Source organism: Denticeps clupeoides, chromosome 4 (genome assembly GCF_900700375.1).
Source record: "Denticeps clupeoides chromosome 4, fDenClu1.1, whole genome shotgun sequence".
Classification (NCBI taxonomy): domain Eukaryota; kingdom Metazoa; phylum Chordata; class Actinopteri; order Clupeiformes; family Denticipitidae; genus Denticeps; species Denticeps clupeoides.
The window spans coordinates 2,828,731-2,845,168 of record NC_041710.1 but is presented as its reverse complement, the minus strand read 5'-3'; the positions used below and the strand labels follow the sequence as shown (position 1 = coordinate 2,845,168).

At 47.4% G+C, this 16,438-nt stretch overlaps 1 protein-coding gene across 6 annotated transcripts; it reads right to left on the bottom strand.

Annotated features, from left to right (window-relative positions):
* Positions 1-318: 318 nt before the first annotated feature.
* Positions 319-15,256, bottom strand: arhgef18a (rho/rac guanine nucleotide exchange factor (GEF) 18a). 6 transcript variants are annotated; one of them, XM_028976235.1, is made up of 21 exons: positions 15,101-15,253; positions 14,522-14,767; positions 10,939-11,074; positions 10,766-10,860; positions 10,507-10,647; positions 10,123-10,373; positions 9,233-9,358; positions 9,018-9,135; positions 7,858-8,103; positions 7,614-7,690; positions 7,341-7,519; positions 7,184-7,260; positions 6,631-6,813; positions 5,857-5,949; positions 5,672-5,775; positions 4,940-4,987; positions 4,803-4,850; positions 3,339-3,785; positions 2,239-2,527; positions 1,083-1,184; positions 319-1,003 (listed from the first exon to the last, which is right to left on the bottom strand). In XM_028976235.1, the coding sequence occupies exons 4-21, from the start codon at positions 10,842-10,844 to the stop codon at positions 852-854; spliced, it is 2,760 nt and encodes a 919-aa protein (XP_028832068.1). In that variant the 5' UTR covers positions 10,845-10,860; positions 10,939-11,074; positions 14,522-14,767; positions 15,101-15,253; the 3' UTR covers positions 319-851. The 6 variants fall into 6 exon arrangements, with proteins under 6 accessions (XP_028832068.1, XP_028832069.1, XP_028832067.1 ...); XM_028976236.1 differs by lacking the exon at positions 15,101-15,253 and adding an exon at positions 14,971-15,094; XM_028976234.1 differs by lacking the exon at positions 14,522-14,767.
* Positions 15,257-16,438: the final 1,182 nt, after the last annotated feature.

Sequence of the window (16,438 nt, the reverse complement as noted above, 5' to 3'; positions counted from 1 at the left end):
AATTTTGCCGAAGATAGCAGATGTTTTTTCTTTTTTTTTTACTTGTGTAGAATGGCTTAAAGTAAAGGAAAGATATATTCCAGCGGTGTGTTTCTTTACCCGTTATTTAGCCTTCTGTAGAGGATCGAGCCTCGTCTCTTCATCCGCACATCCACATCCGCACATGACGAACATTTCCCCACCCTCATGAAAGAGACCCCAACCTAATCAGATTTATAAAGACCTGGTCCATCTTTAAAAGGTGACGCAAAACAGACAAAAAACTACAGCAAACTGATTGCAAATCAACACTACAGTTTATTGCCAGTATTACAAAAGGCAGCTATATTTGGTGAAATCATTTTGCATCTCCGTCGTCCACATCCAAGACTATTTACACTAAAAAAGGTCACTTGGATTCTTTAGTAGGAAAATATTTTGTACATCAGTTCTCTCTTCCGGTCACACAGTATTTGATCAAAGTAAAAAAAAAAAAAAAAACATGACTGAATTTGGCTCGATTTACAGACGACATCAACTTATTTCAGCAGTTAAAACATCATTAAAGGGCTCTGGTCATGTTGGAAAATTAAAAGTCGAATGGAGTTTGAGCTCTCATTGGTCCCTAAACATAATAAATTAAATCCATCATAATGCAGCTATATACAAAAAGTCACATGCATCCAGCCGTTATTGAGCTGCAGACGAAACGATTCATTTGGAGAAGGATTGTTAGAGGGTTGATCCTGGGATTGTACACGTGCAGAAATCTGCTCACAGTTTTGCTGCGCCGTCTGTTAAAATCATAAAGGGGGGAACAAATATAACAAATAAAAAGTGATGAAATGAATCTGCAGGAGGGTGCAGGAGTGTCACAGGTACATGATCTCCTCATCGGGCGTGCTGCCGCCCTTCTTGCTGTGTGCTGGTGGGTCTGTAGCCGGCCACTGGTTGGCCTTCCTGTTCATGCTGGCCGTGTAGGAAGGTTTGGTGTTGGCCAGTTTCTCCGGCTGGACAAAGGTGTCTGGTGGGGGGGGGAAACAGATGTGAGGTGAGGTGTGGTCTGAGAAGGGGTTCCACTCCACCCGGAGCCACTTCCTTACCTAGATGGAGGCGCGGGGAGCTGACGGAGGGCAATGCTCTCAGGCTGCCACCTTCCTTCCCAGCTGCTTTGATGGGGATCAGCTGAGCCACCTCGATGGATGCTGTCAGATGAGAACAAACATCCATCTACATTCACACCATTTATCCAGAGCGACTTGCATAAGAGCTTGAAGAGGTCTATCACTAGGATCCATTAGCTTATTAACTCAGAATCCAATAGCAAAAGCACAGCATTTCAATTAAATGCTTGAAAAGCAGTCCTTCATAGTTAATTTTAATTGCTCTAATTATTCAGAATCATTGGGAACCTGATATCAGTATGAAATGCATAGGGAAAAAAATATTGCAATATGCCAAACTGAAAAAGGCTACAATATATTTTATTATAAAACCACACTGTCTTACACTTGCAGCAAGATTCTACAACTATATAGCAGATATTAAGTATGTAATATTCTTGGAAATTTAATCATATCTCCGTTACCCATGTACATCTGAACAGTCAGTACTTTGTACTGGGGCTGAAAAGTTTAAACTTCTATGGAATAAACCTATAAAACAAATATGTACATTTTTTGAGATGAGCTAAAATATACTTTGCACAAGTTTAATATTATAATAATTATAATAACAAGTCTTGCACCAAATCTTTACTTGCTTGTGGTTGGATGTGCAAGAAACGATTTGATACCCGGCACAGACAATTGGAGAGCGAGAGAGAGAGAGAGAGAGAGAGAGAGAGAGAGAGATGATTGAAATGTGAAAAAATGTGAGAATTGTCCTGAGCATGTGTGACCAGTGAACAGGCTGTAAAAGTTCAGGCTACCGACACTCAGCATTGAAAAAGTGATGCGAATTATCTGTGCGACATTCTCTAACTGCAGTCAAGTTGTCGCCGTTTATATCAAACGAGTTCAGGGTTCGCTGTAACACGAAAAGAGAAGACGACTGACTCTCTGCCGGAAGGGAGCCCGCGATATAACACCACAAGTTTTTAACTTGTAAACCATATTAAGTCTCGTTTTTAACCATCAACAATATTACATGATGTATTTCGTTGTTGTCACGCGACCGGTGCCGGTCTGTGTTGCCAATCAAAATTCTGTCCCATCAGGTTGAAGAAAGTCTACTACAGTGCTGTGTACGCCCACTGACCTGCGCTGTTGGTGCGCTGGTGGCCCTTCACCTTGCCCGCTTTCTCCTTGCCCTTCTGTATGGCCAGTTTTTTGGGAATCTGCTGCTGGACGGCGTGCTGCTTGTGGGCCTGGTTGGTGGTGCTGATGAGCTGGACGGGGACGTCCAGTTTGGTGGGCGAGGGGGCTATGCTCTCTCGCCGAGGCGGCACCTCAGGGCCCGGGTCGGCGGGCACGTCACGCAGGGATGGCGGCAGGCTGGGACGGGCCAGTATCACCCCTGCAATGCTGCTAGAGTCATCGGCGACAAGCTGATGGAACGCAGATAAAAAAGAAAAATGAAAAGAGAGGGGAGAATATATATATATAAAAATGTATACATTTCTGCTAGACATTTGACTTTTTATTTTGCTCAGTTTCCCCACAAGCATGTCCCACTGACCGTCCAAATTATGTTTGATCGATATGCTTCCATATTGAGAAGTATTTCTGACTTGTGTAGCTAGAACATCCTTACACTGCGGCTCCCCGTGCCATTGGAAAACGAATAATATTGGAAGCACGTATTTTTTTTTTATTGTGGTTCTAAAGTTGAAGATTATTGTGATCTTGTAACATTAAAATGCAACGTGTTGGAATTTTTTGCAGCTCAAAATGTCCGTGCAGTTTTCTAAGACTGCTCCTCTTGTGGTGAGTAAACAGTTGCTTGTAACATTTGGTGTTTAAGTTGATAAGTAGTTTATGTCGAGTTAGCGTAGAGCCGAAAAGTTAACACGTCCACACTCCACGTAAATCACCACGTCATCTGATTCTAAAATAAATAAATATAATCATTCACCCCACCCCCTCAACCCGCCAATTTCTTCACTTCATTTTGCTCCATGTATACTTTGAAAGAGATTAAAATAAATGTCAAAAGCAACAAACTAGCCTATTTTTATACATAGCATAAATGTAATATGTCAAATAGAATTTGGTGCGTTCTCTTTTGCGGAAACTGGGTCCAAATGGCTCCGAGTGTTAAAGGTTGCCGACCCCTGGACTGGATCCTTTTTAATCGGACGGTATAACCGGTGTTGACACTGTGCATCTCATCAGCGGGGCCAGGCGAGTTTAGAAGACCTGCAGGGGTCCCGGAGCAGCCGGACTCTTGTTTCTCCAGAGCTTCTGCTGCTGCTGCTCCAGCTTCTCCCGATCCTTCTCCACGCTGCGCGTGCTCTCGCGCAGCCGCTCCAGGTCCTGCTGGTACGTCTGCCGCTGCTGGCTCAGCTCCTCGCGCTCCCTGGCCAGCTGGCCCTCCTGCTGCTCCAGCCGCTGCCAGAGCCGGCCGAGCTCGGCGTCCAGCGCCTCGGCCTGCCGCCGCTGCTCCGCCCGGTCCTGCTCCCAGCGCGCCTGCTCCTGCCGGAGCTGCTGCTGCTCCTGGTGGAAGCGGGCCAGCTCCTCCTTCTGCTTCTCCAGGTTGCGCTGCTTCTCCTGCTCCAGCAGCAGGTTGCCGCGGGGACGGCCGGCTCGCTCGCTCAGGTAGGCGCGCTGCAGCTCGGTGGTGGTCTCCTGACACGAGAGCGCGGCCTGTAAACAGGTCGAAAAAGTTAGGCCTGACCCGACAAGTACAGCTTTTTAAAATACCTACGAGGGTTAGACTAAGAGGGAAAGGAAATGAGCGGGTTTAAAACATAATCGCCAGACGCTAGCCTCCATTTCACCTCCTCAGCATCCATTTTTAACACCTCTCTCACGATAACTAAAATGAATCGCCTGGCAATGGTGGCCCACTGCTCACCAAGGGTGGTGGTTAAAAGCAGAGGACACTTTGTTGTGTCACCGTGTGCTGTGCTGCAGGGTTTCACAATGAGAATCATGTTCATTTGTTTTCATTTAAAATTGTAAATATATGTGTGTGTGTGTGTGTATATATATATATATATATATACAATTTTAAATGAAAACAAATGAACATGAAACCCCAATCCCCTAATATATATTACACACACACACACACATGGTGGGCCATTGATATGGATACACCTTAATAAAATGGGAATGGTTGATGACATTGAACACATTTTATAAGTGGTCAGAAACTTGTAAATAACTCATGAAAGCTACGTTAAAACCAAGCACACCATTGTTTTTCTTGTGAAATTACCAATAAATTTGATGTGTGACATGACCTTCTTCCTATTGAAAAAACAAAAGTTGGATCCAATGGCCGACTTCAAAATGGCCACTATGGCCACTACCCATCTTGAAAAGTTTTTCCCCTCACATATACTAATGTGCCACAAACAGGACGTTAATATCACCATTTTATGAAGGTGTATCCATATAAATGGCCCACCCTCTGTGTGTGTGTGTGTGTGTGTGTGTGTGTATATATATATATATATATAAACCTAATAAAAATACTTTGGTTAAATTTGAAAAGAAACGTTTAATAAAACAAGTGTTTCACATGTTGTAAATTTATCAATCACCGAAACACATTTACAAGCAGTGAATCATATGGAGAGCATAGGTACTATAGACCTGAAGTTGATATTGAGCCTAATCACTGCCAAGAATTACAGCTCTCCTCTAAATACCTACCTGCAGGCTGTAGAGTTTCTGAGAGACGCCCTGCAGCCTATCCAGGAGCTGAAATTATGCAAATTAAAATGCACAGAATTATTGCATTGCACTCATTACTTACAAAATGCAAACCTAACAAAACTCTTAAATCTCACCTGCGATTTGGAAACAGGATCCCAGCTGGGTGTGGCCTCCCCATCAGCCTATATACAGAGCATCAGTAACAAAACCAGCAATTTCCTCAACAATACACATTTCAGAATGCAGGATTTCTGAACCAGGTTTTTATTATTATTATCAACTGATTAAAATTTTGCAAAGAACTAATCATGATTAAGCGGGATCAGCCACCATTGAACGCCTGAAGGCTTTGTTCATTTGTGCTGTGCCTCCACTGATTTTCCAAAAAATTATTTCCAAAAAAAAAAAAAAAAAAAAAAAAAAAAAAACGACATCTTGACTACCATCTGTAGTAAATTGAGGATACGGTATGAATTCACCAGGAAACGCTCCACTTTCCCTCAGTTTGCTGCTGTGGGTGTTTATAAAAGACGCTTCTTCCATTAGATAATCGAGGGTCGAGGGTGGTGGTGGCCTAGTGGGTAACACACTCGCCTATGAACCCAGGTTCAAATCCCACCCACTACCTGTGTCCCCCAGGGGGACTGTCCCTGTAACTACTGATTGTAAGTCTCTCTGGATAAGGGCGTCTGATAAATGCTGTAAATGTAAATGTAGATAATAGCACTGGTGTTGCCATATTCATTTATATAACCAGTAAGTGAGGATTGAACCTGTGACGAGTGGTCACCCACCAGGGCACCATCATCCACGAATGTTAACATTGAACTCTATAAAGCCAGGTGAACATTTTGAGGGTCACACACCGACTGCTCCAGACTTTCGCCATGGTAGACCTCCTTCAGCATGGGGTCCGAGCTGGCCCGCTGGCTTCGCTCTCTGGGTTCGCCCTCCACCCTCAAGCCACCATCTGCACACACAAAGTGAAGATGAATCCCCCCATAAACAGCGCAGGTGAACGACAGGAAGCACTCCAGACACGGGGCCTTACTCCTGTTAGCGTAGTTGGGGTTGGGGTTGCAGTTGGCGGGACTGGGCGGTGCACCTCCGCTGTCCTCAATCAGCCACTTCTGTACGTTCTCCACTAGGAGGAACAGAGGTGATTAATCTGTGAAGGACTAAGGAGCTACACCACAAGCACAAGATTCTGCTTTGCCGATCCAACCAATCGTACTGAAAAACATTCAAAAGTGTATCTGTATCAGTAAAGATCTTGCTGCTCACTCATCCTGTGTTGTACTGATCCTGTGAAAGAAAGGAACTCATCTCACGCAGGAACAACTTAATGCAGCAAGTCGCTGCCGCCGTGTTGCCAGATTGCATGATTGAATGTTTTAATTGTTCCAAATCCTTACTGTCACACGAAGATATTAAGGGGATATTGGTTCCCCAATACACACACACACTCTTTGTCTGGAAACATCAAACTCAATACAGCACAATCTGGGAACACAGAGTCTGGTGAAAATGTTTATGGTTACAATGCTTCTCGCATTGACTTCATGCATAAGTCAAGACGAACGTACATCATTTTAATAAAGAAACGTTTCAGTTTAGGTGCATTACCCGCGAGTGGCCTGAAAACAACACTGTTTTAACCACGGTACAAATCAAAATATCCAATCTGTGCATGCGTGAAATGAAGAACTGTGCCAGAATGGAGAATGGTCAGACCGCCAACATGCCACTCGCCGCCGAGGTTTCTGTGCCACGATGTTGTGTCTCCACGGGTGTTTTCACACAATGGCAACTAATGGAGTCTTACGGTCTGTGACGGCACAGCGGAGCAGCTCCTCCCCTCCCTGGAGGTTGGAGGCGCTTTGCAGCAGCAGACGCAGGTGGGGCGCCGCATCCTCCGCCCCTTTAACCGCGTCGGTCATCTCGTTGACTATCTGCAGCTTCTCCTGCAGGCGCTGTGTGATCTGGGCGTCTTTAAGGCACAGCCGCTCTGTGAAGAGAACGCTCATGTCATGTCATGTGGGAATTTAATTTAAATGGTTTCTCACTTGTATTGATGTGATGTGATGCCTGCAGACTGGATTATAGTCGGTAGTTACAGGGAGCCACTTCATTATCGGCCGTAAAAACATTTCACTTGAGGAGTAATGATTATAGCCTCATCTTTGAATTTCAAATTCCAATTTCACTGTCATACACGGTATGATTCAGTGAAATGCTTTTTGCGACTGCGTATTGTGTATTGGAGTTCTATGCAGAGTTGTGATAGTTGCGGGAAGAAGGTTTGCACTATAGTATAAGGAAAAAAAAAAAACTATTTTATACAGGGCCAGATCTTTATAGTAGTTCACCCATCCTACCCTGGAGATCCTTCAGTCGTCCTGGTAGGTCCTCTTCCTGCTCATCCAGCAGGTCCTCACCCGGCTCCCCCTGGAAGCTAGAAGACGTACGGTTGAGAAAAGGTGAAGCAAACGTGGTTCTGGCAGAACCTCAACGCCACATCGGTTCCTGCCGTACCTCTCCAGAGCGTTCCAGATGACCTGATACCAGTGGTCCCGCTCCTCCCTGGAGCCCATGTGGAACTCGTACATCTCCGGCCCGTCAGACGAGTCGCAGATGAGGTACATGGCCCTATCGTACAGCGCCACGTCCCGGACGATCAGCTTGTTCAGAGAGATCACTGATGGCTTGTTGTCCTGGTGAGGAAAAATTAATGTGATTTAATGAGGGTGGGAGGGGGATAAAAAAAAAGAAAAAACTGTGCTGAAGCAGAGGAGCGATTCCACCCACCACTGTAGAAAACACCAACTTCTGGTCTTTTTCTTGTAACAGCAGCAGCACGTCTGACAGCACCACAACAACAATGGCTGAAAAATGCACAAACGAAGAGTTAAACGAGATCCATCGACCCATCGACCTCGACATGTTCTACCGTTAACATAAGAGAAAGTAAGAGCTGAAACGTGGAGATAAACCTTTCTAGCGCTTAGATCTGCAGCTTGTCGGTTCAAACCGAGAGTCTGGACCAACCAACCTTTCAGCTTCCCAGAGGTGACTTTCCAGGAGATGGTGCCCTCATGCAAGACCCTGCTCCTCGCCCGCATCACATCATCTCTGCTGAACACTCGGCCGTCCTTCATCCGGCCCAGGGACTTGGGATCCAGCCGGTTGAGTAGGTGCTGCGCTTTCTCGTGGTCATTTACGTAGCTGTCCACCTTCATTATGGTCTCCTTGATGAGCGCGAGAGCTCGAACCAGATCCTGGTGCTCCTGGGTGTTTGCTGCAGGGAGGAGAGAAAAGACAAAGGCGTCTGCACCCCTGGTGACCGTTCATTTATTCCTACAAAAACCGATACAGAGGTGTACCAGACATATAGATGCTAGAGATCAATTTCGATGAAATGTAGTAAATAAATAAAATCCACCTAGACAGGAAGTAGAGATGGGTGATGACTCTCTCGCACATTGATTCTGAGCACAAAATAAGCTTTTCCCACCCAAACACCGTTTCCCCTAAAGACACAGATGACGTCCTCCATGAGATCTGTGACTTTTTATTTTTTATCTTCAGCAGAGAATAGATTCTGACATAAACGCTGCTCCGCCCCTACAGAAATTTATATTCACAGTCTCTCTCGGTCAATTGAACACACCTCGCTCTACGTACGTGAACTACTTTAATTTTGCTTCATGAGGTGTTTGCGGAGCGGGTCCATCAGCGGGGTGTTTTCCGTGAAGCAGTGCGTAGTGTGTCGAGAGCACAGCAACGCCGCGGCTTAGAAATAAACGGTGAATATTATTGTGAATATTATTTTATTTATTTGTAAATGTAGATAATCTGCGATCGAAATGGTCTTGATTTTTTCACCGTTTCAATGCTGCTAATGCGCATGTCCTTGGCTTAAAGAGAATAAGTTATCTTAGAAAATTGACAGTTTTATTTACAATATCAGTAGCAAACTTTATTAAAATGCTTTTGAGTGAAACTTTCATGTCTTTTATTTGCCCCAATTTAAATATCCTCATGCTAAATAGGAGCCATTTGTCATTTAGTGATTCGCCGATTACTAGTTATTGAACTTCCATGAAGCGATTTCATCGGCTGGCGCCGAAAAGCCGAACGTTTCACTTTCTGCCACAAGCAACACAGAGCGCACGAGCCACACTTTATTTCGGCGCGGTGAAGAAAAATTACCTTCTGTGTTTTTAATAATCCGCTCCACCAGAACTGGGTACTTGGTGATCCGCTGAGTGACCATAAGAATGCACGTCGGCACCTCCAACCTCCTCACAATCGAATGCTGGCTAATTTTCTGGAGGACACAATGGACAAAATTAGAACGCTGGTGTGAGATCAATGGCAAGAGACATTTCTATATGTTGTCCAGAGAGGAAGAGCTGAATTGTTACCCGCATTAAATACTGGAACTTTTTGTTGCTCTGAAGCTGGTCTTTGTACAAGTTGACCGCGTCGTTGTGGCCGCTGCAGAACGCGCCGTATCGCTCCTTCATGAAGTCACCAATCTCTTCTGAAAACTGGACAGAAAATCCATTCAAGACGCCACAAAGGCCACGTGAAACACACCTGACCGGAGGTGAACCCCATTGCTGCGGGGAAAATGGGGAACTTCTAACGAAATGCACATATCATACGGTACTCAGGTTAAGACAAGTGACACAATACTACTGGTGCATTTGAAATGAATAGTACGATCGATGCATCGCGCTGCAGACGTGGATGATTCATAATTGATCATGGCGATTTTCTGGCAGCGGCATAAAAGTTCTCGTTTAAAAGTAGTGGTGGTAGTGACTGTGTTTCACGCTTTCGCAGAACGTAGAATGTCAAAGTAGAAATGTGTTGAAATCGCGCGACCAATAGAATGAAAGCAGGCTAGTGTCATCGATAATCGAGGAATTGATCACGTAATCGAATCGAGTCCTGATTCCTCTAATAGCAATCAGGTCAACTGTGCTACATTACATGTACGGCCCTTATCCAGAGTGTCTTACAATCAGTAGTTACAGGGACAGTCCATCTGGAGACACTTAGGTTTTTTTTTTTTTGTGACTGTGGAGGTCAGGTCTCCACTTTTTGTTAAGTACGTAACTCCACATGTGTTCATTCATAGTTTTGATGCCTTCAGTGAGAATCTACCAACGTAAATGGTCATGAAAATAAAGGAAACACGTTGAATGAGAAGGTGTGTCCAAACGTTTGGCCTGTACTGTATATCAGCACCAATCCCATCTCCAGTGTTGCATCATGGTCATTCCAATCATACCCGAGTTGGCAGTACCTGCGAGATGAGGAGGTCCCCGATGTGCTGGATGCAGTAGTTGCGCTCGCTGCCCGGCTCCAGCGCCTGCTGCCGCCGCTCCTTGAGGCGCTGCAGGAAGTGCTGATGGATCTGGAGCAGGTCGCTGATTGGGGGGACGAGGCGCTTCAGCTTCGCCTCATCCATGCGCAGCGATTCTCGCAGCTCTCGCACGAACACGTCCTGCATGATCTTCAGCGTGCGCACGTAATTAATCTCCGTCTGGATGAGCTCTTAGAGGAGAGAAAAGAATCATTAAATTGCACCAATTTTATTCCATGCAAATGAATAAGAATTCATGGCACAGAACAGAAGAAATCCTACACAAACAAACTGGTTGCACCAGGCTGCGGTCCACACCCATACCGTAAATCACTTCCTGTCTCTTCGCCGCCTCTTTCGACAGGTTGCTCATGTACTGCGGGTCTACAGCCAGGCCCCAGGTCTCCACCTCGAAGCCTTGCGCGTCGTTCTCCAGGGCTGCTCGTAACGTGGCGTATTGACCATCTGACACACAGAACACCACATCATGGTCCACATCTCAAACGGAACGTGTCCAGATGATGAATAGATCTGAACAGGGAAAAATGGCTACTTGGAGCTTTTACGGAAGGGGGAAATGAACCTTCAATGCTGATGGGCTCTGCACTGGGTAGGACCACTGAATCCTCTGGCCTGGACCTTCCACCATCAAGTTCATCCATCTCACCAAGGAACACTCTAGAACATAAAACATCAAAGACTAAAGTCTCAACCGAAGGCCACATTGAGACTCAGCTGTACCTCTGGTTCACATACTTTGCACAGTCTCAGTGAAATGAGCACAACTGGGTGTGGCACGCTGGGCGTGGGGACGCTGTGGGAGGTCAGAGGTCAGAGACCAGACTCACATGACCAGACAGGACAGCGGTATCCAGGAAACGCAATGTCAGACCTGTAAAAAGACGGCATTATTACAGAGCATCTATAATGAAATTAGGAGAGAAGAAACAATCATTATAGACTCTATATGGCAGCAGCCTGGAGGAATCATCAAAATGATAATTCAATAAAACTATTAAATCTACGGTCATTGAGACACACTATACCACACAGTGACATGGTGAAATGTGTCCTCTGCATTTAACCATCACCCTTGGTGAGCAGTGGGCACCATGACAGGCGCCCGGGGAGCAGTGTGTGGGGACGGTGCTTTGCTCAGACAGTTTTGCCTGAATGCTTGTAGAGTTCACCGAATTTTATAGCGGAAGTGACTAGTTTTCTGTGTCCCGTGCACCACATGGCAAGTTTTAAAACTGTTCGTATGGCTTGTCATAACCTTATATGGAAGTGCCCAGTCATTAGGCTACATACATGTCACACTTGTTCATAGTTCTGACCACTAGTTATGGGGATAAAGAACCTTGTGTTACCAATGTGTCCAATCACGTACAGAATAGTCCACACACATATATAGCATAGACATTTTCAGCAAAGTGCGGCTGCATTATGGGACCTGCAGCTTTGTGTTGTCATCACGTCATATCGTCATATAATAATAATAGATCTACGTGTGTGTGTGTGTGGTGTGTGTGTATATATATATATGAAAACTGATCTTGCTTGATGTGGCCTATATGTAGTTAAAGAGCATTTAAATCAAGATCCTTTTCAGAAGTTGGACATTTCTGCATTGAGAAGTGAGGGAATTTTTTTTATTTAGAGATTTTCGATTGGCCATAATCAACATAAAGCCACTTCCCTGAGTTAGAGTGTAAGAGCACTTTTCTGTCGTTTGAGCCACGAACGTTACAGTAAAGACTTTATCATAGTTAAATGTATTCATTTGCTGCTTTCCCCAAAATACCAGAGTGAAATTTGAAAATAAATCCCTCGTCTCAGTAATTTGTGGCTCATCAGGAAGTCATTCTATGTAAATGTGGGTTAGAAAAACAGGGCCGATCGTCTTGAGGAAGAACCGGTCCAACAGCCTGCTCGGCTCAGCCGGCGTTACTCGTTCACGCCACTCCGGTTCCAGAAAGCGGCGCGTCACACAGGCCCCGTTTCCTACAGGGGACGCGGTCAAACCCCCAATAAAACCACAGCAGTACGCTGCTCGGTCCAGAGTTGGCTAAGCGGGGAGGCAGTGGTGGCCTGCGGTTAAGGAAGTGGCCCCATGATCAGAAGGTTGCCGGTTCGAATCCCGATCCGCCAAGGTGCCACCGAGGTGCCACCGAGCAAAGCACCGTCCCCACACACTGCTCCCCGGGCGCCTGTCATGGCCGCCCACTGCTCACTCAGGGTGATGGTTAAATACAGAGGACACATTCCACTCTGTGCACCGTGCGCTGTGCTGCTGTGTATCACATGTGACAATCACTTTCACATCGACAGGCGTTAATGTGCTTGAATGGGACTTCGGGTACCGCCTTTATAATCGCAACCGCATCGAGTCCCACAAAAAGAGGCGGCCTCGATTCCATTCAAACCCCGAAGTCCGCCCGATGAGAGCGCATACCGAATCAAAAGCAATCCCATGATTCGAGAAGAGTGAATTAAGGGTAAATTTCCGACCAATTCCGAACCAAGAGGAAAATGACACAAATGTTCAAAACTCACAGACGGATTTGGACCAAAGCAAACGTACTGAGGTTTGAAAGCGCCCTTAATTTACAAAATTTCATGAACTTCTCCTATAAACGCGAACAAATGTACACACGGGTCATGTTTACTTCCAGAACTAGCGGTCAACACAGTCCAACTCGGGACCAACCGCACCAAACAAGGCCGCAGAGGGCCGTCATTCCTCCTCAACGTTTCAATTCAATCGCCAAACGGCGAGAACATCATGGTGCCAATTTGACCAGGGGGCATGACAGGGGCCTTCCTTCTCTGGACCTTCCACGGATCAGGGCTCTAGACTAACTTTTTGCACTGGTTGCACTGCTGCGCCTAAACTAATTTCTTAGGTTCACCAAATTTGACAGCCTCGTATTTAACAAGCAGATTTACAGATTGCTTTTTGAGTGTCTCCAGGGGGGGACTGTCCCTGTCACTACTGATTGTAAGTCGCTCTGGATAAGGGCGTCTGATAAATCATAAAAGAAAGGAAAATATATGTATATACACACTAATCTAAACTATACTGACTAAAATTAAAATTTAAATACTGCACAGATCTCTACAGGTGAAAAGTAAAACGAACTGGACAACATCATGTACATGCTTGTAAGTGGACATGTTGGATATTTCAAACCGGACAAACAAGACAAGTCTAAGCCGACTCGGGCCGGGCTAGACCCGACTACAGCTCCAGCGAGGAGCCTGCTGATTGGCTGCTTCCTTCTTCTCATGCTTCATGTGAATAGGCCCAAACCGCGTTCAACATATTTTCTCCAACAAAACTCTGCTTATGTATATTACATAAATTATGGTCACCCTATATGGTGACATTACAAGGATCTAACCAGATTTTGGTGAATTGAAATGGTTAAAATTTGAATTAGACGATGCAATGATCATCTCAGAAAGAAAAAAATCCAGTTCAATCTCCGCTCGAGTCAACAGAAGGATCCATTTTGAACCCACGTGAGTGACGCAGAGGTGTATCGAGTGTAAATAAGCGCCACATTTTCTGCCACCATTGTTGCCCGAGGAAGGTAAATAAGTGAAACGGGTTGGACGAGCGCGGCTCGGGTGTCGCCGGCGCCCTGCGTAAACGTAACGCCACAGTAACGCACAGGGCCGAGGGCGCGTCGCGAAGGCTACGGGCCGACCCGTAGACGACCCGGTACAGAGCGTTCAGTCCAGTTCAGAGACTGGAGCCCAGTTCATTTCCGACGTACCGCCTGATCTGGAGTCAGCGGTTCCACGTCCCGGCTGCAGCGGGACCTGAGGAAGGACGGTCACGAGCCGGCTGGTCGGGTCTCTGCAGCTTCTGCTGTACTACCGTGGATAAAATTGCCCTCAGACTTGAGTAGGGAGATTTAAACAAAAAGATAAAGTGATAAAGTGTGAAGTGATGGTAACTTGTGATACACAGCAGCACAACACGGTGCACACAGTGAAATGTGTGCACTGCATTTAACCCATCACCCTGAGTGAGCAGTGGGCGGCCATGACAGGCGCCCGGGGAGCAGTGTGTGGGGACGGTGCTTTACTCAGTGGCACCTTGGTGCCTCGGGATTCAAACCGGCAACCTTCTGATTATGGGGCCGTTTCCTTAACCGCTAGGCCACCACTGTCCCTGTCACATTCAACAAGGGGTAGAACCGAGTTGTGAGGTTCCAGGGAATACCAGGTCATTAAAAGGACATTCCCCCGAAGTCTGGGGGCTTGTCATCCATCATACTGACAGACCACGTTCTCGGAAGAATCCAGAGCTGCTCGGGAGCCCCGTTACCAGCGTGGGACCCCGGACGCTCCAGGGGTCACCCACCGGCGAGCCTTCCACTCACGCCGGGTGAAAGTGACCCCCGGGTCGACGTGCCAGGCCTCGGCGCCGGGGAGCCCTTTCATCGGCAGGGAATGTGTGGAATGCCAAGGTGCAGCTCGCTGCCCTCCATCTGCACACGTTCTTCACCCGGAGTTCTCCGGACACCTCGGCCTCCACCAGCGGCGACCCCTCACCTGGTCTGACCACCGTTCCCTGCAAACGCCCTCCATTTACCAGGGGTGTTGGAAATTAAACAGTTCCATCAGCAACGTATCGTGATATTTTACAGGGACGACAAAATGCCGATATTTTTGTATACAAGTTTAGTCCAAAAAGCGACTGTTTTGGCTGAATTCTTAATGTAACGCGGTCGTACACGACATCTGCTTTGTCAGCTGGTTTGTCGCGACACGTACCGGAGAAGAGCGGGAGAGTCCCGGCGGTGAAGGAACAGCGTCGGCGGGCCTGCAGCCGCACAAGAGAAACTTCCCACCCGCAGCTCCACTCCGCCGCCGGGACGGAGGGAAACGGCCGTTTTCAACTCACCGGAGGCGGAACTCGGCTTCCTGGACGGCGGAGCGACTCCCGGGCCCCGCTCTCCGGGCCGCCCGCTGCGGAAGAGTCCGGAGCGGAATTCCCAGAGTCGGGAATCGCGGCGGGCGCGCGCCTTCTCAAGGCATCATGGGAGAGGCGCGCGGCCGAGTCGAGCGGCGCGCGCCCGTCCGGAACGGCTCGTTCCCGCCCCAAACTCCGCCCCCAACACCCCGAAACGAGACTTTTCTTCTTCTTCACGATCTCGCCCCCCAAACTCCTCCCCCAACGCCCCGAAACGAGACTTTTCTTCTTCTTCACGATCTCGCCCCCCAAACTCCTCCCCCAACACCCCGAAACGAGACTTTTCTTCTTCTTCACGATCTCGCCCCCCAAACTCCTCCCCCGACGCCCCGAAACGAGACTTTTCTTCTTCTTCACGATCTCGCCCCCCAAACTCCGCCCCCGACATCCCGAAACGACTTTTCTTCTTATTCACGATCTCGCCCCCCCAAACTCCGCCCCCGACACCCCGAAACGAGACTTTTCTTCTTCTTCACGATCTCGCCCCCCAAACTCCGCCCCCGACACCCCGAAACGAGACTTTTCTTCTTCTTCACGATCTCGCCCTCCAAACTCCGCCCCCGACACCCCGAAACGAGACTTTTCTTCTTCTTCACGATCTCGCCCCCCAAACTCCGCCCCCAGCATCCCGAAAAAATACTTTTCTTCTTCTTCACGACCTCGCCCCCCAAACTCCGCCCCCGACACCCCGAAACGAGACTTTTCTTCTTCTTCACGATCTCGCCCCCCAAACTCCTCCCCCAAAACGAGACTTTTATTCTTCTTCACAATCATGACCCAAACTCCGCCCCTAATCTCCGCCCCCAACACCCGAAATTAGACTTTTATTCTTCTTCACGTTCCTACCCCTAAACTCCTCCCCCATTACCCGAAATGAGACTTTTATTCTTCTTCACGTTCCTGACCCCCAGACTTCGCCCCCAACACCCCGAAACGTGACTTTTATTCTTCTTCACGTTCCCGCCCCCCAAACTCCGCCCCCCACACCGTGAAACGAGACTTTTCTTCTTCTTCACGATCTCGCCCCCCAAACTCCGCCCCCAGCATCCCGAAAAAATACTTTTCTTCTTCTTCACGATCTCGCCCCCCAAACTCCGCCCCCAACGCCCCGAAACGAGACTTTTCTTCTTCTTCACGATCTCGCCCCCCAAACTCCGCCCCCGACATCCCGAAACGACTTTTCTTCTTATTCACGATCTCGCCCCCCAAACTCCGCCCCCGACACCCCGAAACGACACTTTTCTTCTTCTTCACGATCTCGCCCCCCAA